The sequence below is a fragment of the Seriola lalandi genome, unplaced genomic scaffold, assembly GCF_002814215.2.
Source record: "Seriola lalandi dorsalis isolate HSWRI2012SDOR001 ecotype SW California unplaced genomic scaffold, Sedor1 jcf7180002054318, whole genome shotgun sequence".
NCBI classification, from domain to species: Eukaryota; Metazoa; Chordata; class Actinopteri; order Carangiformes; family Carangidae; genus Seriola; species Seriola lalandi.
The window spans coordinates 604,960-629,030 of NW_019524871.1; the positions used below are offsets into that span (position 1 = coordinate 604,960).

Below are 24,071 nucleotides of genomic sequence, written 5' to 3' on the forward strand. Positions count from 1 at the left end.
ATCAGAGTCAAACTGCTGTCCTGCTGGGAAAGGTCTCGCAACATTAAAGGTGTTCAAGATTTATGCACAGGGTCTGTATGGTGATAGGTGGACTCAGACAGATGGTTCAGTGGAGGTCAGATATGGTGACCAGGTAAAGCGCACTGTCATCATAAGTAACAATGACAATCCTAAATGGCCAGAGACCTTTGGATTTAGACCCATCAGCATCAACATGAAAGACTTATGTTCTAATGAAGATACATACTGGGACCGTGATCTGCTTGGTAAGTGTTCATTTAATCTGCGTAGAGGAAAATTGACAAACAGCTGCATGTTGAATCATGGTAACTTCTTCCCCTACATAGTAGAGTGAGTAACAAGTCTTGATAAATGTCAATAGTACATGAGTCTCTCCCTGGCCAAGGTCTTCCACACCAGAAATGGGGTCTTTGCTGAAGAGTCAGGGGCATCAGACCGTCAGTCAGGTGGAGGTCAAATCTTTTCCCATGACTTGACAGTGACAGCATAATTTTTCTAATCAAGTCTTTTTAGTTTCTCACATATGTTTGTGAGAATTCAAAAAGCCCAGTGGACAGTAGTAATGAGGCATTTCCAGCTTACTACACTCAGCTCCCCAGTCTTGGATTTCACTCTCTCCCAGCTCTGAGCTAAACCCTGGGGATTTGTAGATGAACTGTTGGATATAGTCAGCTAAAAGGAGACCTTAAGAAAAACATGGAGTTGCTGTTTTCCTCCTGTTATGGAAGAAATAGAGAATCAAGATCAGAAATTCAATTTCTATACTCACATCAATGGCACCATCTTCTGGACAAAGTGGGACCCCACAGATTTGATATTGATATTCTACCTACCATTTTTATGTGATTGTGTGCTGCATGTTGTGTCTGTTTAATTCAAAGATAAAGAGCATTCATTCACTCCAGTTGCTTGCTGAGCTGGCTGCTACATTGAATTAATGACATGACAGCAGGACTGTGAGAAATCTAGGTGTATTAGAGAAACCTCTTTATGAACTAAATGTCATGCAGATATCTGTGACTGGAAGTTTCAACAAACCTTTTTGAGAGTCAGAAGTATTTCAGAACACATACAGTTATTTAGTAGAGAACATTAATATGTGAATGCTACTTCTTATGTCTATCAATCTAGCAGCTAACTAACTAATAATGAAATTGGTATCAGGATTTATCAAAAATGAATGTCAGTAGTCTAGTAGTGGTCTAAGAAGAAAAGAAATTGAATTCACTAAGTGATTTTTAATGGAGACCTGATACATTATATGAATACTATATTTGTTTCTTTACTTCAAAGAGCCCTGTCCCTTAATGTCTTATTTCAACTGAGGTTCAGTAGCTTATTAGAAAGTACTTAATAACATACAATAAACTATCATTTTTACCTGAAAAACTAAAGGAGATTGCATATTTTTTACACCCCTGACTACTGCCAGCAGGTCACCCTGTCAGGGTGAGGATATAATTCCACCAATCAGAGGGCAGTGCAGCCCGGAAGGCAAAACTCTGACAGCAAAGCAGTCTGCAATTGAAGTTCTCATTAGAAATTTAAGCTGCCCTCAGGTGGCCAAAAAAATCAATTACCACAACGTATTAAGTTCATGCAGTAACACAAATACAAGTGTTTATTGAAACATACTAATCAGGGGTCACATAAAGGCAAAAGCAAATAATATCCCTAAGTATTAGTAGGCAGTACAGTAAGCTATATCATAAAAAAGATATCTGTCAATCTGCTTCTGACTGTCTTCAAAAACTGAGTGTCTGTAAAAGGGGTAACCATGGTTGAGGACATCAAAGAACAACACTTTACAGGATTTGAAATGGGCCATATTGTGCATATAAGAGCACTCCTGTTGGTGTTTTATTTGTCACAGCCTTGTAGCTGTTCAAAAAAATTCATGACTCATATCGGGGCAAATGTTTGCAGGAATGCATCTGGAAGACCGAGAAAACGTGGAAGAAGTTTATCTGATCTGATGACATTAAAATCATGCTTTTGGCCATCTTTTTTTTTTTTGAAAACATGCAAACACTGTGTATCAGCAGAAAACAACCATCCCCACTATGAAGCCTGGTGGTGGCAGCAACATGCTGCAGGGTTGTTTTTCTACAGCAGGCCCAGGATTGTGAAGGTAGAGGGGCAAAAAGTGGAGAAATTGTGGGGAAAAAACCTGCAGCTTTCTGCATGATAACGGCGACAACCAAGTTATTTTGTAGCAAGACGTGGAAGACCACAAACCAAAGATATCAGGACTTCAAGCTGTTCACTTGTAGTATGCATCACAGATCTTGAGAAGTTTTAATAAATAGAACGGGGAAAATATTAAAAGCTACTACAGACTCAAGGCTCTCTACCTTTAAGGTAAACACAAGAAACTTGTGCTACAGAAAATGGACCAGACTCAGTGAATAGATCCCTAAGCTTAATATCCTAAGTCCTATGATAACTATTAATTTAGCTATACAGACTAATGAGCAGTGATAACTAACATGTCTTTGGGGTCATCAGGTGGGAACCTGTAGGACTAGATTTTTTTTTTTGGAAAGTGGCGGCCATTTTGAATGAGAGAGGTAGAGTCAGGGAGAGATGCCTTGTTGAGCTAAACTCTCCCCCGCCGGATTAGGCTGTGCTCTACCTCCCCCTACTCCCCCACTCTCCAAGACAATAGTACTCGCCTAAAACAAACAAACTCACCTAAACAGTCAAAGACACACTACAAACCATTTCAAAACAATACAAACAAACAATACAGGCCAACTCACCTGAACTAACCGCATGGTCTCAAAGAGGCTCACATAGGCCACACCCCCCACTTAAAAACAGTCTCTCTATCCTAAGTGCTCCCCCTGCTGGGCCCCCAGCTACCATTACTTCTTCTCATCCAAATCCACTGACTGGATCTTACTGCCTCATCTGACATGTCCTTTACTATTTTCCTCACACTCTGTCCACTTGCTCCTAACTCCCTTACCAAAGAGACAACAGACCTTGCAACAAATCCTCTACATCTTACTTCCACTGGACAAATCCTAACTTTCCATCCTCGCTGCTCTGCTTCTGCCCCTAACTCTGCATACCTGAGCTTCTTCCTTTCATATGCTTCTTCAACTAAGGCCTCCCACTGAACAGTCAGCTCTATGAAAACTACTCTCATTCTACTCCTAGACCACAAGACCATGTCAGGCCTAAGCTTTGTACTGGCTATTTCCTGGGGAACAACAAGCTGTCCTCCTAAATCTACCTGCATTTCCCAATCACAAGCACCCTCTAAGCTGCCTTGCCTCCTTGCTGTCTTACCAACTTTCTCTCCCTCTTGAACAAACTTGATTGCAACTCTCTTTAATTTAGACCCTCCTAAATTTGCCCTGCCTCCGTAAATCTTCAATTCCCGTGGCTAAGCTTTTTAAAACCTGGTTATGTCGCCACGTATACCTGCCTTGCGACAGACTAACCTTACAGCCTGACAAAATGTGCTTTAAAGTTGCAGTACCTGAACACAATGAACATAGCGGGTCTCCATTTACCCAGAGTTTTAGGTTCTGGGGAGTTGGCAATACATCATATGTTGCCCCTATCAAAAATCTAATGCTACTTTCCACCATACTCCACAGCTCTTTCCAGCTAAGCTTTTTCTTATCTACACCTTCCCAATTCAACCACTGTCCCTGCTTAGCCTGGACCACTGCCTTTGCACCCCTTAATATTTCCTCCTGTCTACAAACCTGCTCCACAACTAGCTTTCTCTTCTCTTTGGGACCTGCTCTACTCCACACCAGTTTGCCAAGCCCCAAGCCTCCCCGGCCTATTTGGACATTACCCACAATCTCTGTATGTCTGAGCGTTGCTTCCGCCTCCTGCACTGCGATTCTTGGATTCCATTTTCTCCCCTTGATTGGGTTTGGAACCACCTTACTAACTACCGCATCTTTACTCCCAGATAACAGGAGCTCTGTCCTAACCTTGGTACATTTAAACTCCTCCACTAGACTAGTTACTGGGAGCTGAAGTATGCCTTTCCCATACAGTGCCACTGTGCTTAAACATCTAGGAACACCTAGCCACTTCTTAATGTAAAAGCTAACTAATCTTTCCATTTTTTCTGCAGCATATAATGGAATCTCATATACAGACAGTGGCCACATCAACCTGGGAAATAACCCGAACTGCAGACACCACAAGTTCAACTTTCCTGGAAGCCCTGATTTATCTATTCTATCCAGTCCCTCAGCAACATCTTTCCGAAACTGCACTACCTGTTCTCCGTCATTCAAGTCTGCCTTGTACCACCTACCTAGACTCTTTACAGATTCTTCCCTAATTAATGGAATTTCCTCTTCGTCTATTACAAACTTCCTATCACTTAACTTCCCTCTACTTATTGAGATACTTCTAGACTTACTAGGCTTGATTTTCATACTAGCCCACTTTAAGTTTTTATTAAGTCTCTCAAGTACTCTTTTCATACATGGCACTGTTGTAGTTATCAACGTCATGTCATCCATGTAGGCCCTAATTGGTGTAAGGCGCATCCCATCCTGCCGCCTCTCTCCACCTACAACCCACTTAGAAGCTCTAACGATTACCTCCATCGCCATTGTGAATGCCAATGGAGAAATCGTACACCCTGCCATAATGCCTATTTCTAGCCTCTGCCACCCTGTCGTAAAGCCTGCTGTACTTAAGCATAGTCTAATGTCTTGGAAATACGACCTTACTAAATTATTATTAAATCTAAAATTTTGAAAATTTTGTAATCAATTATTTGGCAATCATTTTTACTTGAATTACATTTACATTACATTTACTTATGGTTTTATTACAACTGAGGGACATCACTAAAGCTTCAGTGCAATAGGAAACCTTGGTGTAAGTATAACATCTATTTAATAAGTGCAAAGAGGTCAGGTAAAGAAGTGCACCAAAGGTCAGAGTAAGTGCTAGTTCGGCATGTTTGGATGTTAAAGATGGAAGTCACTTGGAAGGTAAGCATTACTGACTGGAAATTTAGGGCAGCCATGGGTAGCCAGTGTAGGGCGATGAGTAGTGGAGTGACATGTGCCTTTTTGGGCTCATCAAAGACCAGATTGGCTGCTGCATTCTGGATGATCTGCAAAGGTTTCATTGTGCATGAAGGGAGGCCTGCCAGAAGGGCATTGCAGTGGTTGAGGTGACAGACACCCATGGCCTGGACCAAGGGCTGGGTGGCGTACTGAATCAGGTAAGGCCTGATTTTTCTGATGTTATATAGAGCAAAACGGCACTACCGAAAGACAGATGCAATATGGTCAGAGAGGAGAGCTGGTGATCAAACATGACACGCAGGTTTCTTGTGACCTTGATTGGGGTAAAAGATGAAGAGGTGATTTTGATTCTGATATCATGATGGAGATTGGCCAGGATGACTAGGAGTTTAGTCTTAGAGAGGGATGTAATAGTTGAAGGGACCGTTCCTTCATGTGGATACGTCAGAGAGACAGGCCCAGATCTGACAGGTATAGTTGGATGTCGTCTGTATAGCAGTTATATAAGAAGCCATCCAAGCGGATAATTGGACCCAAAGAGGTGGTCTATGTTGCAAAGAAGAGGCGTCCTCAGTGTGTCCTTGCCAAGACACACTGAGGGAGTGCCCAGTGTGATGTTTCTTTTAAATCTTGATTTTCTTCATGCATACCATTGCCCAGTAGACAATGTAAGTGGAACTCTTCTTTGCCTGTAGGTCTGTTCTGGTCTCTTTGCACTGTTGAGAGAAATAACTGGCTCCTTACCTCCTTAATGCTTAAATTTCTTCACCAGCCATTTTTTCTGTCATTTGTTGCTCCATTTGTGTAATGCTTTATGTCCTTTTTCTGTGACACATCTTCTTTCACAAATTGCAACTGTGTATTTGGTGTTTTAGCCCATGTGAACTAATTACTATTTACAGCTAAAAGTCTGTTCACAGGTCTTGGGCACTACAACTGCATGTGTTAAAAATGTTGTACAAAACCTTTTCTAGTACCTGAGGGAGTTGCATTGTGGGTAATATAGCTACCAAGTTTTGACAAGGAAGAAAGACCCATGGAATAAAGACAATATCTCTGGTTCCGTGGTATCATTGCTGATCTTTTATTTAATATGGTGTAGTCACGGTGTGACACGGCAACCACATCCTGTGTGTTGTTAAACAAGAAAAAGTGGGTACACTTTATGAATACTTGTATCTAGTATCAAAAAACAAGTAATTTCAACCTAGATTATTGATATCCTCAGGTTTCGCTTTTGGACCTTCAACAAGGATCCAGCACACAGCACCACGACAGAATTTCCGTGAACATGCTATAATGTACATACTATGTTGATATTCATATTTTTGCAGCAGATGTTCTGCTGTGCAACAAATTTGTAAAGCATCATATTTCCATTTATTCACACATCACATAACTACTGTGACCATAAACAGGAGGTTTGTGAACTTGTAGGAGCAAGTTGTGAAGTGTTGGTGTGAACTGGTGTGAATTTGGCACTTTCTTTTATTACTAGAACAGATAGTTTGCTGATAGCGTGAGCTTCCCATTTTTAGAAGATCGAAACAAGATCTGTTTTGTGGGCCTTGAAAACTGTGTTAAAGTCCAGTGTAAAACTACAGCACGACATTACACCAATATTGCAGCATTGGATGTCTCATGTTTCAATGTTTTCTTTTTTCATTTAGATTCATCTCTGTGATTTCAGATGTGATATGTTTTGCATATGACAATTGAATTCCTACCTATATGTAGATATAAAACTTCTACAACTGCAGTTAATCATTTGTTACAAGAAAGAAAAAATAAGTAATTTCACAAGAATGACATAAAACATGAAACACATTAAACATCGTCAAAGGCTGCAAAAAGATTTGTTAATTCTGGTACCATACTGTAATATTGCAATACATTCATTTTGACATTTCCAATTGTTATATTATAATTGCAAATGACAGATGTTTCCCAATCAGTCCTCTTTAGTTAAATTCTTTTCAGTTAAATCATTATATCATTTGTTAATACGAAACTGCAAAAGCCCTGTTTCCTTATTTGGCAGAGAAAATTTCATCTAGGGTGTAGAGTGAATAAAAATGAGTGAATGACGTTGGTTGAATGTAAACAAGACTCCACCTCCTGAACATCAATACTTTAAGTTGAACTTCGTGAGCCACTGAACAGAGCTTGGTGTTGACACTTAAATTGAGGTACAACACCTGACACCTTCCTACTGTGATACTAAGTTTTTGTTGAGTAGTCTCTCGCATCATATTCATTGTATTCAAAGTAGCATGTCAGCTGTTTAGTGCCTTTGAATTAATGCATAGTTGTATTTCATTGTGATTGATTTTTTGTCCATGCCATTTTTATCTCCTCTCACTTTGTAACTTTTTCATCCAGATGGCAGTGCTGCGGCAGCTCATGTTCCTGTGCTGGGCATGGAGTCCTCTGTGTCTGTCAGCCAGGGTAAGTTTCATTGGAACACCAGAAGAGTGTAAAAAGGCTCACTTTGTCCCCGGTTACAATCTGGGTGGAGAAGGCTTCGACATCGTCAAAATGGAGCGGAAAGGTGCCTATGTGATCGACACTGAAACATGGAAGCTTGGCAATGGCACTTGCAAGTTATACAGAAACGGCTACATGAATAACGAAAATCAGAAGATCCCAGTTGCAGTTGTGGACTGGAGAACCCTCCCTAAGTGCAGTTTAACAGTCTCCAGTAAAGTCTATGATTCTGTCGAAACTCTTGTCAATGACTCTACATCATCTGTGTCGAACAACTGGAGATTCGGCCTTGATATCCCTGTACACGCCAGTGTTACTGTCGGTGTTGGCTTTGGAGGTTCCCACTCTAAAGAATCGACCTTTGGCATGAAAAAGTCAAAACAAGACCACTACACCTTCTTTCGCCATTCTATCTACTGTAACTTCTACCGGTGAGTATCTGGACAAATATTTGTCTTCTCGTCATTAAGTCAGAATTTATTAGTTCACTATATACTTATAAAAATCACCGTAACTTTGCTTGAAGTGAAAAATATACATGGAACTATAACATCTGAACCTTGTTTTTGGCTGAAACTTACTCTTTTGATGCCTGTGCTTCACAGCTACAGACTGGCAGCAAAACCTCCACTGAGTCATGAGTTTGGATCAGCTGTCAACTCCCTTCCGTCCTATTCATGTAAAACCGAACCATTATATCGCAATGTGATCGACACCTATGGTACACATTACATCACACAAGTGTTTCTGGGAGGTGAAATGAAGGCAGTCACGGCTATCAAGACCTGCCAAGCGACCATGAACGGACTGTCTGCAACAGAGGTGAAAGACTGTTTGTCAGTTGAGGCCTCAGCTGGCTTTGCAGGTACTGCCAGCATAAAGGCCATGAAAGAGCACTGTAAGCAAAAGAGGAGGAAGTTGGGCTCTGGCCAGAGTTTTAGCAGCATGTTTAGTGAGCGTAACACAGAGGTCATTGGTGGAAACATTAATGGAGCTGATATCCTGTTTGAAGGCCAATCAAATCCTTCTGTCTATAATAACTGGCTTAAATCACTGAAGAACATACCTGATGTGGTCCGATACAACTTAAAGCCCCTGCACACCATACTGCCAAGTGCTCATCCTGCAAGAGCCGGACTGAAGCGAGAGGTGGAGAAGTACATTAAGAAAAATGCAGTGTTGAAGAAATGTTCAGAAACCTGTAAGATTGGGAAGAGATCAGGCAAGAGGGATCCTTGTGCTTGTGTCTGCAACAGTAATCAGAATATCAAGTCAAACTGCTGTCCTGCTGGGAAAGGTCTCGCAACATTAAAGGTGTTCAAGCTTTATGCACAGGGTCTGTATGGTGACAAGTGGACTCAGACAGATGGTTCAGTGGAGGTCAGATATGGTTACCAGGTAAAGCGCACTGCTATTATACAAGATAATGACAATCCTAAATGGAAAGAAAAGTTTAATTTTGGACCCATCAAAATCAACATGAGAAACAAACTTACGTTCAGTGTTTATGATGAGGATACTTACTGGAACAGTGATCTACTTGGTAAGTGTTCATTTGGTCTGCGTAAAGGCAGAGTGAGCGACAGCTGCATGTTAGATCATGGTACCCTCTTCTTCTCCTACATAGTAAAGTGTGCACCAAGTCTTGGTGGTCAGCATTGTCAAGATTACATACCTTCCCCCATGAGTGCCTCCCTGGCCGCGGTCTTCTACACCAGAAACGGGGTCCTCGCTGGAGAAACTGGTATGCTAAATCAGCAGTCAGCCAGTTTGAAGCCAGCAGGTAATATGACATGCAATTAGAGTTTTAGAGATTTAATTTTATAATGCATACTTTGCCAGTAGTAAAGCAGTAGTAGTAGTTGCCTCTTTCATGTGCAACTGTAATTTTCTTTTTTCTTAATTTCCAAAATTGAATTACCTGTATGTCTGTAAAATTTCCCTTATCCAGTTTTCATGTGTTTCTTCTTTGTGACATGAATGTCACACAATCTGCAAATAAAGCATTTCCAAAAACAACACTGATGTCTGACTGTATGTTATTAAAATGTTGCTTAATAAAACTACTGTCTATAATGCTCAAAGGTGAACAAGCATGCAAGTTACCAATGAAAATATATATTTTTATAGATACAGCTTAAATATTTACTACAGAGAAGGATATTTTAGTACTTAGTTGTCTAGTAGTTAGTAGACTTCCCTCTGCTATAGGCTGAGGTGTAAAGGTGAGATTCATGGTGAGATAACATCACAGATATCATCATAAATGATGCATTTCATCTGTACTAACAGCCTTTGATAATATAATGAAAGATTACGGCTCAGAGAAAATCATCATCATCATCATTAAATACATGCTTTATCTCAAATGACTTGCCCTTTAACTGAATATTGTGAGGAACAGTTGACCAAATATTGCTTCAAGGGATGATGCATTAGTATGAATAGGACTGAAACTGAGTGGTTTCTCTTGATAAACACAACATAGTAACATTGGTGCAACTGAAGGAAAGGCACATGTCAACCAAGGAATAGAGCAGGGAACTGAAACCCAATTTTTCCTCTTGATTAATAGAGGAGAAAGGGAGAACAATGCATCACAAGGTCAAAAGATCGTAACAAGAAACAAAGAGCGAAGAGTAAATAGTTAATGGGGGCTTGGTCTTGAGTCTAGTACTAGTAGCCATGTAATTAATGTCATAGGGGCTCAAACCCAAAGGAAAATCTTGGGCTGGATGGTTAGATAAACACAGTGTGTGAGTACTTACAGCTTCAATGTTCAGAGTGTGCACAGAGAGGAAGGGCTATATATATATGTGTGTGTGTGTGTGTGTGTGTGTGTGTGTGTGTGTGTGTGTGTGTGTGTGTGTGTGTGTGTATGTGTTAAATGTGTGTGTGTGTGTGCATGTGTGTGTTTTTAAGTGTGTGCGTGGGTGTGTTTGTGTGTGAGAGAGAGCAGGTGTGGGTAAGAAATCACAAGTTGAGATGTATTCAACACATTTATATTTTATAATTTACATATTTATATGTAAATACATATAAATTGTATTGCCAGGGATTTAAGTCTGTAAGTAAATTGTTGCACTTGATACGACTTAAGGGTCAACCATAATCCTTTGCATGAGTCATCTGTATGTTTTGCAGTGCTAGATACAGTATAACTACATTTTGCAGTAGCTTACTGGTACTTCAACTACATTCATAAGTGCATAGTAATTTTTTTCCCCCATCTTTGTGTAGTTAACTAACTGAAACTACAAACGACTTTGGGCCATGAAAGGAAAGGAGAGATTTTTTATGTTTATTTTACCATTGCTTCTCTACTCCAATTGAACCTCCTTTCACCAGCCGAATGTACGAATTATATTAACAACAAATGCACTTGTCAGGCAGCCGCCACCACCACACACTTGACCTTTGCATAGTGTATGTGCAAAAGCCATAGGTGGGTGTTGCTCAGTGCTACGTCATCATGGATACACCTCCTGAATCTCAACCTGACGAAGAATCATCATGGCCATATATAGGCAATTATTGTAAACAAAACCAGAGATGATATTCCAGCACTTTTCCATAAATAGTGGGATATTTTTTTTTTTTTGGTTTATGAATGACCTGTGATTAAGTATGGGCACAATTTCGTATTACATATACATTGTCAATTTCATCGTTTTTCTTACAAGGTAGTTTGAACTAATTCAACTAAGTTTGAACTAAGTAGCTTTACTTAACCTAACAAGTTTCTCCCTAGAGTAGCTTTGCTGTCAAAAGGAAGTTGAACTAGAGTCTAGTTCAACTTCTTCCAGTGTAAAGTAATTGGAAGTTTCTGAAGCTGCTTTCAAGGTAGATTCCCCAACACCACATCTAGGTGAGAGTTAATGTCCCTTCCCAACATCCTGCCACATTTTCTTCCATTCAAAACAAAAACTCTGGTTATGGTAGAATATGCAGAGTCTATCATCTCTCTATTATGTAGAACTTATCTAATTGTAAACAACCTGATATTCATCTAGTCACACATAATAGTAGGTTTCTGTATTTCTCATTAGTGCTTCATTCTTTTAATATTAAACGTCAAAAGTTTTGTAGTGTACTTCCTTTTTGAATTTGCAGCAGTGCTTTGAGTCTCACTGAAGGTAGGTGAAAGTGACCACAATAAAAATAAAATGCAAACAAAGCTATCTTCCTCCCACCTTTGATTCTCATGAAAGGCTGTTCCTTTTTTTTTTTACTGTGGTGCCAGTAATAAACCAGTGTGGGTACAGGTTCTTCTGACTCGACACGCACTACTTTACCACCTCCTGCCTACTTCTTCTCAACCACTTTGACCTCACTGTTGAAGGCATAAAATATGGTCACAGGCTGTTCTCTGAATAGTTGTTTACATGGTGTTTGAAGCTGTGGTGTGGTGCATTTGTGTTAAGACAAGATCTTTTGATTTGTGGAGTGCTGTATATTTTATATGAGTGAAGTGTTGCTCAGTTGATCTGTTTGTGGGTGTGGATCTGCTCTACCCTCAGGGGAGAAGAAGCTGATATTGTCTTGTCTCCTTTTTCGTATGATAACACTTAGAAATATCTTTGAGTTGCTTGAATGAAAATGAGTGTTTGGTTGTTTTTGTGGGGGCCAGCAGCAAGCTGTAAATCTTTTATTGTCTGAATGTATATGTGTTCATGCACATACATGTAGATACAGTTGTCTACTTGTATGCATACAGGCCTGCATATATGCGCCTACACTCTCATAAGGTTTGATGTATATACAGTAGATCAATGCATGTGTGTATGTTTGTGTGCCTATGTGTTTTCACAGGGCAGATACAAGTATGTTCCCCATGTGTGTGTGTGTACGTATTTACACAAGCACAAAGAGTCCTCTGAGGATCCCAGCCAATCACTTTCCCTCTGTGTATCGGCACACCTGCTCTCTGTGTTATAAATAGACAGTGGATACATCAATTCCCTCTGGTCACACAGCTCAAGTACAAAAACTTGTGTTTTGACAGAAAGAGAAGACACACTCCACAAAGACAGCTGATAAACAGTGGTAGCCTGCCATTACAGACTCATGGCTGTGATGTGTGTATTGTTTATATTAATTTGCTAACTGATTATTTCAATCAGCATCTGATATTCAAAAATAATGATTTCCCCAATAGAAACTAGGGATATTACAATTTCTCTTTTAATGGTTTATTATAGTTTTGATTTGATCTTTAATTATTTCTCCAAAATAATTAAAATTGACATGAAAGTTTTCTGTGATATAAATATCATAAGATGTGCTTTCTGACACAAGATAGGGCTAATTTAAGTAGTAGTAGTAATGTTGTGATTGTGAAGACTGTTAATGGGGGAAATGAAAAAAATGAAAGATTTTTGTTAATACTGGATGTTGCATGCTTTGTTAGTCAGTAGTGGTGGAGGAAAGTAGCAAAGTAGCCTACATTTACTCACTTACTGTACTTTTGAGGTACTTGTACTTTACTTAAAGGAACATTTGTGAGGTATGCTATCGCTACATAGCCAACGTTAGCATTAACATCTGTTTACTTACCAGTCTAGCAGAAATGCAAAACTCAATGTTGTAAAATCATAATTTTTATATGCACTCAGATCATGACTTCTTGCCAAAAACATTGTCATTTCAAATTATGGATATTTTCAGCTGAGCTCACTTGCTCTCATCAGCTTTTTGGGGCGTTGGACTAGCACCTTCAGCTATGGCACATTGGCACTCTGCAACCTGTGAACATCTACACATAAATATACTTACACAAATGTTTTTTTTTTCATCAATAGATGTTCAGACCTGCAACAAGTTTGTAGCAAGTGGTATCACACCTATACATAATCTTCAGAAAAGAACAGCATCCTGTCATCGTAAATAGGGTGCTGTTGGTGTGAACTCTCACTGTTATTGCAGAACCTCTAAACGAACAGTAAAATGTTTTTTCTTGTATTTCCCTTTATACGCTAGATAACGTAACAGAAACAAGTGTGATATGAAGCATCTGTAGGGCATAATGGACATGCAGATGACAACAAAAACAATTATAGAGATGTATGTTGAGTAAAAATGACAATATGATGTGTATGGTATGAGTAAAATGTGTGTGTGTGTGTGTGTGTGTGTGTGTGTGCGTGCATGCATGCGTGTGTGTGTGGGGGTGTAATCATATGTATCTGTGTTTTGTGATCATGAGTGCTGTGTGGGGTAAAGAGGCTGGCATGGCGGCATGTATGAGTGAAAAATAAATTATAGATATATGATAGTAAATGATCTAACCTGAATATAATTGTAAGAAGACTGTAATACTAGAACAATATGAGATCAATAAAAATATCATAGTTTATGTCATTTATATGACATCCTGTCAATTCAATAGTGATAGAACATACATCAAAAATATGATAAGAATCTAGTGATATTATGGTCACTATTATATACAGTGTGATACAGTATATCATATAATAACATTATATTCATATAGTGATGAGTAGTGAGGCCAGGCTGAGCAAATCTTTCTTCTTTTTTCTTTTTTTTCACACACCATGTTTATGATAGTTGCATATGCAGCATATCCTCACTACCAGCTTTAATTTTGAGAAACTGACTATATAACTGCAGCTTCCCAAAAGGTCTATATCTAATGCATCCATCCATTTTCTGTATTTACCTACTCTGTAGAATAATGCTGGCGCCTACCTCAGCATGTGTTGGATTAGAGAGTATTGCAGCACAGCCATATAAGTTCTACTACTGCAAACATATTCACACACTATAAAATCTACTAGCTTTATCCTCTTACTCACACCTGTGCCAGAAACAGCAACTGAGTCAATTCAATATATATTGTGTGATCTTCTTTTGTTGATAGATAAGATAACCGGGTGATATTCCATAAAACTGACTGTGAGTTCCTAGCAGGTCAAACAAAAATACTGGAACCCACAATTTCCATAATGCCACTGTCTTCTGTTAGACTCTCTCTGCCTGGTAAAAGTTCTTGTATGTCACACTCCATCCTCCAGTGTGTAACATAGGCTTTCTGTCACTTAGACCATGTGTCTGTGGCAATGCTAGTGGCTCTATGTGGCTGTCCACAGCAGTGCATTGAGCTGATGATTGAAGTAGTGCTGCTTTTGCTTGGCTTATCAAAAACAGAAAACCGTTTGCTTGAATTGGTAAATCTCTTGTTTTATCTCTTCATTGCTGCCTGACTTTACTCAGTCATCTGCTAAAGAGAGATGAAAAGGAAGATGATTAGTTGCAAGATATCAACCATCATTGCAGATACCGTATTGGTGCATGTTTGTAAAAGGTTTGATATGTGTTTTGAGAGGGGGCCAGTTATTATGTATTTGCAGAGAGACGAGGGCAAAGCATTTTGTTAATGATGTACGGTTTGGTGTAATGACATAGTGCTGACGGTTTGGCTTTCGTATCAATGCTGAAAACTCCTTTAACTAGCCCTCTTTAGCTACATTTTCAATTATATTGCTTTATTTCTTAGGTATACAATATTAACATGTCACTGCAAAAAACCCTTTTCATCTCTCATCGCTCAAGTAGGTGATGTGTGAATGTAGCTGGTTAAATATAAAACTTGTTAGAATCTAATAGACGAGGTTGGCAGTAAAGACTCCACCCCCAGGACATTTATACCATAACATCAGTGAGACTTTGAAAGCCGCCGACTAGAGCTTGCCGTCAACAGTCAAGGTAATCCACCTGAGTCTTCCCCCTTTCCTTAACCAGCTGTTTGTGTTGATTAGGCTTTTGTTTTCATCTTCTTCATAACTAAAAGTAATGGACAGTTTTTACTGGAACTTTACAATTAACTGTGTTGCTTTTTATTCTTCCATCCACCATCCAGATGGCAGTGCTGTGGCAGCTCATGTTCCTGTGCTGGGCATGGAGTCCTCTGTGTCTGCCAGCCAGGGTAAGTTTCATTGGAACACCAGAAGAGTGTAAAAAGGCTCACTTTGTCCCCGGTTACAATCTGGGTGGAGAAGGCTTCGACATCGTCACAATGGAGCGGAAAGGTGCCTATGTGATCGATATTGAGACATGGAAGCTTGAAAATGGCACTTGCAAGTTATACAGAAACGGCTACATGAAGGAAAAACAGAAGGTCCCAGTTACTGTGGTGGACTGGAGAACCCTCCCTAAGTGCAGTTTAAAGGTCTCCAGTAAAGTTTATGACTCTGTCGAATCTATTATCAATGATTCCACATCATCTGTGTCTAATGATTGGAAAATTGGCCTTAATTTTACTGTAGACCCCACCACAGTTTTTGTGCCAATTTATGGAGGTTCCCACTCCAAAAAAGCAACCTTTGCCACGAAAAAGTCAAAAGAAGACCGCTACACCTTCTGTCACCATTCTGTCTACTGTAACTTCTACCGGTGAGTATCTGGACAGACGTTTGTCTCATTGCCATTAAAGGACCAGTGTGTAGGATTTAGGGGGCTCTATTGTCAGAAATGAATTACTTTTTCAATCGTGTATAATCACCGGAAATGAAGACTTAATGTGTTTTCATTAGCTCAGAATGAGTCCTACATATCTATACAGGGATAGCCCAGAATGGTCAAACCAAGCACTGGCTCTAGAGAGAGCCTTTCACGTGCACACTTGGAAAGGGAGGGTAAGTTGGTTGCAGTCTGCAACCTCACCACTAGATGCCACTAAATCTTACACATTGGTTCTTTAAGTCTGAATTTTTTGGCTCAGTTCTGAGTGATGGTCACTTTTAATTATGTTGTGTTGTATGAACCTGTGCCCAAATACTGTTAATATACTTTAAGAGTACAGCATATGAAGAGGATGGAGATTCTGCTTTAACTCAACTATATGATCCCTGTGTTTTACAGCTACAGACTGGCAGCAAATCCCCCAATGAGCCATGATTTTGAAACCGCTGTCAACTCTCTTCCTTCCTATTCAAATAAAACTGAACCATTATATCGCAATGTGATCGACACCTATGGTACACATTACATCACACAAGTGTTTCTGGGAGGTGAAATGAAGGCAGTCACGGCTATCAAGACCTGTGAGGCGACTATGAACGGACTGTCAGCAACAGAAATCAATGACTGTTTGTTAGTTGAAGCCTCAGCTAGATTTGCATGTCCTGAGAGCATTAAGTCAATGATGCAACACTGTGCGACAAAGAGGAAGAAGCTTTCGATCCCAAGTTTCAGCGGTGCATTTAATGAGCGTAACACAGAGGTCATTGGTGGAAACATTGATGGAGCTGATATTCTTTTTCAAGGCCAATCAAATCCATCTGTCTATAATAACTGGCTTAAATCACTGAAGAAAACACCTGATGTGGTCCGATACAACTTAAAGCCCCTGCACACCATACTGCCAAGTGCTCATCCCGCAAGAGCCGGACTGAAGCGAGAGGTGGAGAAGTACATTAAGAAAAATGCAGTGTTGAAGAAATGTTCAGAAACCTGTAAGATTGGGCAGAGGTCAGGCAAGAGGGATCCTTGTGCTTGTGTCTGCAACAGTAATCAGAATATCAAGTCAAACTGCTGTCCTGCTGGGAAAGGTCTCGCAACATTAAAGGTGTTCAAGCTTTATGCACAGGGTCTGTATGGTGATAGGTGGACTCAGACAGATGGTTCAGTGGAGGTCAGATATGGTGATCAGGTAAAGCGCACTGCTATTATACTAAACAATGACAATCCTAAATGGAAAGAGACCTTTGAATTCGGACCCATCAAAATTGACAAGAAAAGCAAACTTACATTCAGTATTTATGATGAGGATACTTACTGGAACAGTGATCTGCTTGGTAAGTGTTCATTTGATCTGCGTAGAGGAAATGTGACAGACAGCTGCATGTTAAATCATGGTACCCTCTTCTTCTCCTACAAAATAAAGTGCGCACCAAGTCTTGGTGGTCAGCAATGTCAAGATTACATACCTTCCCCCATAAGTGCCTCTCTGGCCACGGCCTTCTACACCAGAAACGGGGTCCTCGCTGGAGAGTCAGGGGAGAAGCATGCAAAACCAGTCAGTCAGTCAGGTGGAGGTCAGCTGCTGATGTGAGGTGATGGAAGGTGTGATTTCACAATGACTATGTTGCATTATCTGTTGCTAGTATCTGTTTTGCTTTTAAATTGTTACTCTTCTTTTTTCTTTGACTTCTGTGTGCAAAAATAATTTGACAAGTTTTTCTGTTTCTCTCTCTCTTGTAACATGTATGTTATAAAATCTGCCAGTAAAGCATCAACAAAGACAACACCAGGGTCTGTGTGATTTTTTTGTTTTCAAACCTTATGTGTACTTTTCTAGTTAAGTCTCAAAAAACCGACACTTAAAACTACACATGATGTTTGAGAGGTGTGCAAACTGAACTTACCATGGTCAGCCTTTATTAACAATTTAAAGTTACTGCTGTTGAAGGAAAACCAATGCCCTGCCCTTTAATCACAACACACAGTTATCCAAAACATTATTTTTTGGGTTCATATACTGGATTTTCACCATCCCACCATCTATTTTATTTAAGAAAGAAGTGACTGAAACTGATGCACAGATGCACTTTGCGCACTCCTCCAAGACATCAATACAGGTTTTTCGAAATGAAGTGAAGTGAAAAGTGTAGCTGCTGGGACGGTAAGCTTTTTTAAAGAAATATTTTTTTGGGACATTTGGGAAATAGATGCATGCTCAGCAAAGATTGATACCACTCACATGTACAGTAAATATCTGTGCAAAGATAAAAAAAAATATACTGACCAATGCAGTACCTCTGAAGCTCACTAATTAAGAAAAATGAATCATGTTTGAAGTGTAAAAGAGGAAAATGGTGCCCCCCTGCATGGGGTAGGGTATAGCACAAAAAAAATAAAAAAATAATCCAATCTCAAGTGGGAGGTTAAACAGTAAAAAAAACTGTAATGAATGATTATCACCCGCCCATATATCCCATTCCTTATTCACTTGGAAATAAAGTCACATTACAGAAGATAAAGACTTCTGACTCTCATCCTGTGTCACTCATTCTGGTCAATAGTTCAACCACTGTTCTAAATCATGACACATGCAGTATGTATGACAGTAAACTACAGGTAACCATACTAACAGGACTTCTTTCTAAAATGTATATTAATTATCAGCTGGCACTGGTGACATGGACTTAACCATGTGTTTAAATGGCAATAAATCAAGGTGCTCATCTTTAGGCCTAAAGGTGGTTTAATACTGTCACTGATACACTCCAAGGTGTCCCGGTGTGAATAACAACACAAAGCAAAAGAAATGCTATCCTGATAGATAGATAGATAGGCCTACATACATATCCAAAGCCTCCTGTATATATATGCTGTTATGCATAGTAAACGAAAGCAGGAGGAGCGACATCAAAGTATTGAGATCCACCCCTTTATGCTCACTTTCCTCTCGCCTGCTATCAAACAATGACCCCTTCACCAGCAGCCGTTACTCAGACTCACCTCCTCTTCCAAAACAGGTCATCTTAGTTCTTCAACTTGACAATCTCCTGCTGGCCTGGCTTATCCACACCCCATTCCTTTCTCCTTCTCTTACTCCTAGAAGAAAAGAGACAGAGACAAGGGGATTTGCCTCACGGTAGGTAGCTGTTTTATGTGAAGCATATGAGAAAAGAGAGAAGAAAGGAGAGAGGTTTTTTTGGTGAGGCTTGGCAAAGAGAGCTAGGAGCCCACTTGAGGAGCAGTGGGTCTTAGAGCTGGATGATTTGTTTGGAGAAGCCGTCTCCAGCCAAAAGGAGGATTAGCTGCACACAGGTTCCCATGGAACGTAGGCGAGGTGGAGAGGGCTTTTAGAGGTTATCACATGACTACACATACATGCATGCATGTAAACACACATGCACAAAAGTATGTACACAAAACACGTAAACATACACAGGAATATGCACCTGTCCTCAAAGTATATTCTCATGGGTGAAGACATGTTGAGACTACAGTAGGTGGGTTGAGCTAAGTCCTGTGGTAATTAAGTATTTTATTTTACCACAACAATATGCAGACACTTTGATGCATCGAAAAACCAAACAGTAAAATATCACAGATGAGAGTAAACACCTGGGTACATTTATAAAAGATAAAATGTGATGTATGATGATAGGATGAGCTATATCTGTTATCATGTTCTTATACAAGTCATGTTTCCGGTGGATTGGGAGAAAATTCCTCCTGAGCAAACCTCTCCACCCAGTGATGTGGTAGAAAAGATGATTTCACAGACACTGGTGAGTTTTAGCATTGCTCTGTATTTCAAACTGGTTCGTCCAGCCTGTGAGGCCTGCTGTCGCTGCCTTATTTGAGGATAACATACATTTTTGCTGACTTGAGTTTTAAGTCTCCATGGTAGCAGTGGCCTTTTTTCATGGAGGGTGCAGCACTGGTATAAAATTAAATAAAACAAAAAGTAAATAAGAAATAAACAAAATAAAAATAAGAAAATAAATAAATAAGAAAATTCAAGATGGCTGAATTTAGCTGCCTCAGGTTCAGGGTTGTGGATTTGTCATAGTCACACTGTCAGGGCAACTGTCACTTTGATCTCCTTTCTTTTCTCTTTCACGCTAGAATTGTAACACTTAGGCGATTAATTGATTAGTTGATGTGACGGAAAATTATTCAGCAATTATTTTGATGATCAAAATATTTCAAAAGAAAAAGCAAATGTCCATAATCTCTGGCTTCAACTTCTTAAATGTGAATATTGGGTTTACGTTGTTTGTTTGAATGTTGGTTGGAAATTATTAAACTTTTTAAATTATTAAAACTGGGATTGACATGTTTCACATTTTGTAGATCAACTGATCGATCAATGAATTGAGAAAATAAATTGTAGATTAATCCATAATGAAAATAATTGTTATTTCACACACACCTACATCAACCTTAGATGCTAAGTTACTATGACAGACACCAGAAGTTACTCAGTCACCTCACTGATAACAGACACACACTAACTCATTATTAGTATGATTATTCCACTATCAATTCAGTATTAATTGATAACATAAGAGTCACATTACATGTTCATTTACACATGGGCTCTGTCTAATATTTTACAGCAGCTATTCTCAGAGGAACACAGTAAGAGGATGAGGATACTAATGATTTATGAGCTGTGGTTGCTGCCATCTGCTGGGCCAACCAAAAAACTACTGAACTATCCAGGATTCACCATGAGTTTATAAGCTACAAACTTCACATGTTTTATTATTTATCAAAGGTAAAGACAAAATCTTGAAACTGAATCGAAATTTTCAATAAAAGTAAAAATGTCTAAATATGTCAGTTAATTTTCCTCCACAACTTTTATTGACTGTATGTGTTTTCACTGAATTTGACAGCTGTTACATGAGCTACTACCTTTCTTTCTTTTCAGATATCCCCAAAGATGTTTAATGTGTTTGAGGACTGGCGACAGTGAACATTCTTCAACACGACTTTAGACCAGAATAAATAACATGCCTTCAGTCCTTGATGAGCTGATCCTGTGCATCAAATAAGAAACTGGAGAAACATCCCCTCACAATTTTACAGTAAGTAGTTCAGGTAAATTTAAAGGTCAAACTTTGAGGCAAACCTTTTGGTATTGTAACCATTTTAGATTTGTTCTTTTCAAAGTCAAAAAGATGTGTTTACCCTGTGCTCACCAGCAACCGCACTATTCATTTAAAGGAGCATCAGTATCTGATGTTCTACTTGACAAACTGAAATAATTCAGATTATATTAGGAACATGCATGTGTTACTGTCTGTGTTTTACTAGACCTGGCTGTATATCACATATGCATACAGGAGCACTATTCTTTCAACAAAAAAAAAGTAAGAATTTATTATTATTGTATCTGTGGTTTAGTGATTTAGAAAAATTCCACCACCTATTTCATAAGCCTATTCATCTTAGTGGCAGCTCATGTGTGAGTGAACTTTATTAAGTTGCTGTGAAGAAAAGGATGGGACTTCTGTTATACAGAAACCCTCATATTCTGAATTATTGTATATGTGGGTATATGAGTGTATTAGTGTAGCTTGCATGTCCTACGCTGGTGGAGCCCCATGGTGATATTGCCATCGAAGCAGCTGCCATGACTACTGCCCCTCCCACCCTCGACTCACCCAGTTGCTGTGGACAGCCACAGCAACCTGGGAAATTTCTGGTCCCTTTCATCTTCCAGTACCACCCCAGTGGAGGATCGAACAACTGGTAGCACTACTGTCAACACCTCCCTGTACATGCCACGGACAGCTCAGCTTAGCCTTGTGGCAAACATAGAGCAGATTAGCATGCCAGCAGTTCTCTCCCCAAACATCTCTGACAGCATTAACGCATGCTAAGTCAAGGGCGTACGTCAGAGCCAGCTGTCAAGTGGAGGGAATTCCTAGTGCTTCACTCAAGGTCGCTCCCACCATTCAAAGCAATGGTGCTCAGTCATGGCTCCCACGCTAGGTGTTAACTCGGTATCGCTAACAGTTTAGCTTGGATGTCCTGGCATGTTTGAAAGAGGGTCTTAACTGGTGCTTTACATTCACACAGCAGTGTGTGATCGTCACCTGTCACACAACACGGTGTCTTATGAGGAGGTCACAGCGAAGGCAACCGAGAGAGAGGAATAGCATCACTACACAGACACTGCTATTTAAGGAAAAATGGTAAAAGCTGGTTGAACACAGTTTTAAACACAGATGTCCTCAAGTTAACCCCTCAACGGATAAGGCTGGATATATTGTTATTATATGTTTTCGTTATTGTCCCATGAAATACTAAAACCGACAATAAATACTGAAGTATTGCTTATAGTCAAAGCCTAATAAAGCTTCCACCTCTGTGCCATAGAGTGAGTCACATCATTGCAATAGCTAAGATGTTCCTTTATTACCATGGACATGAGCACTGTAGTTTACTGTGAGTCATCCCCACAAACACCATCCTGAAGCACTGGAGCACGTACCAGAGCACCAAATGTGTATTGATCCGCTGCTGAATACAGTGCTCAACAAATTCACTAGTTACTCATGTCTGAGCAATTTGTACCCAGATGTTTTAAGGAAATTATTCAGCCTCATTTAAAAACTGAAACTATAGTGTACATTTGTGCTGTGATGTACAGAATTACATCTTCAGCAGGAACAAATGTGTGTTAAATGACACGGAAGACATCGAGAATATTTCCATCTGAGACATTTTGCAGCCATGAAGCCAGTTTTGTAGGTTTGGGTTTTGCTTTACTTAAGAGGGGAAAGGAGGAAAAAAAACAACAACATGTGTTGCAGGGTTAAGATTTTCACTTCTTGGAAATGAAGCCACATGAGTGCGCACACATCTACAGATGCATTCACATATTCGTACTTCCACATGCATGATCATACAATGTGAAACGGCTCTGTCTTGGGCCTCTTAAATTCTTTTCAAGGGGAGTTTCTCATCTGGATTTGATCCCCTCTCTGTTTCGCTCTTTTCAAAATCTTCATCTTTTTCTCTTTGTTTGAGAATTAGCCGCTTGCTTCTGCAGTATGTGAGTGAGCACAACATTTTTACTAGCATAAACAGAATAATAACTAAAGGTATTTAAATAGTCTGGTTCTTTATTCGCAAAGGTGACATTCATCACTCTGCATGCGAGTCCAAACATAAAGCCCGTGCAGTACATAGGGCCTGAATAGAGTGGGCTGGCTTTAGACAAATTCAACAATTCATGCTGATTTTAATTACAGCCAACAGGGCGGTGCACGCGACATTAAAGGCACAAAACACACAGGCTACATTTCAGACAAGTCGTCCTCTCTCTGTTTCCCTTCTTTATCACTCTTTCAGTCCTCCCCCACCCTCTGTTGCCCCCTCCTTCACTTTAATCCAGTGGCGGAATTTCACTCGACAAGTGATCAAAGACCAGTCGCGCGATGCCAGGTGCGGCTGCAGCTTCAACCGTTGACAACCACCTAGCAATTTTTCCCCCCCTTCCTTTTCTCTTCTCAGAAAAAAAATAGGAAACCTAAACAAAGCTGGGCGAACTGCTGGGTGTGTTTGAGTCTGTGAAAAACTGTTTCTCTCCCCCCCACTCCATTATTTTTTTAAGACTTTATTCTTTTTTTTTCCAGAAAGGGAAATAGGAATGTTTTTTTTTCCTCCCTTCTTTTTGACGGTGATCTGTGTTACCGAGTCTGCCGTCCCCCTCAGTGCACTGTGTGGTGGCCGGTTTGAGGAGTTCTGTGACAGTAAATTACGGCACTCTTGAGACAGATGATCAGCAGGAGTTGGGGAACAGAGAGAGGATGCACGGCAGGGATTAGGCTTTATTAAGACTCAGCCACCACGGATGGGCACAACAACACAGCGTGCGGGTGTGTGTGAGTGAATAAGTGAAGGATACGGCACAAAGTATCTTTCTCAACCTATAGGTGGTCCCCCAGTGAAGTAAGATACACATCAGCTCTAATAGGTACCTCGTGTCTAAAAGTGTCGCTGTACTTGTTTAGAGAATGTCACCATACTATACTGTTATATACAGCAATG

At 39.8% G+C, this 24,071-nt stretch overlaps 2 protein-coding genes across 2 annotated transcripts; both read left to right on the forward strand.

Annotated features, from left to right (window-relative positions):
- Positions 1 to 7,007: 7,007 nt before the first annotated feature.
- LOC111655452 (perforin-1-like) lies at positions 7,008 to 9,548 on the forward strand. The gene is made up of 3 exons (XM_023406869.2): positions 7,008 to 7,231; positions 7,425 to 7,960; positions 8,135 to 9,548. The coding sequence occupies exons 2-3, from the start codon at positions 7,425 to 7,427 to the stop codon at positions 9,330 to 9,332; spliced, it is 1,734 nt and encodes a 577-aa protein (XP_023262637.1). The 5' UTR covers positions 7,008 to 7,231; the 3' UTR covers positions 9,333 to 9,548.
- A 5,661-nt stretch (positions 9,549 to 15,209) lies between these two features.
- On the forward strand, positions 15,210 to 17,794 carry LOC111655453 (perforin-1-like). The gene is made up of 3 exons (XM_023406870.2): positions 15,210 to 15,254; positions 15,409 to 15,941; positions 16,410 to 17,794. The coding sequence occupies exons 2-3, from the start codon at positions 15,409 to 15,411 to the stop codon at positions 17,599 to 17,601; spliced, it is 1,725 nt and encodes a 574-aa protein (XP_023262638.1). The 5' UTR covers positions 15,210 to 15,254; the 3' UTR covers positions 17,602 to 17,794.
- The last annotated feature ends 6,277 nt before the right edge of the window (positions 17,795 to 24,071 follow it).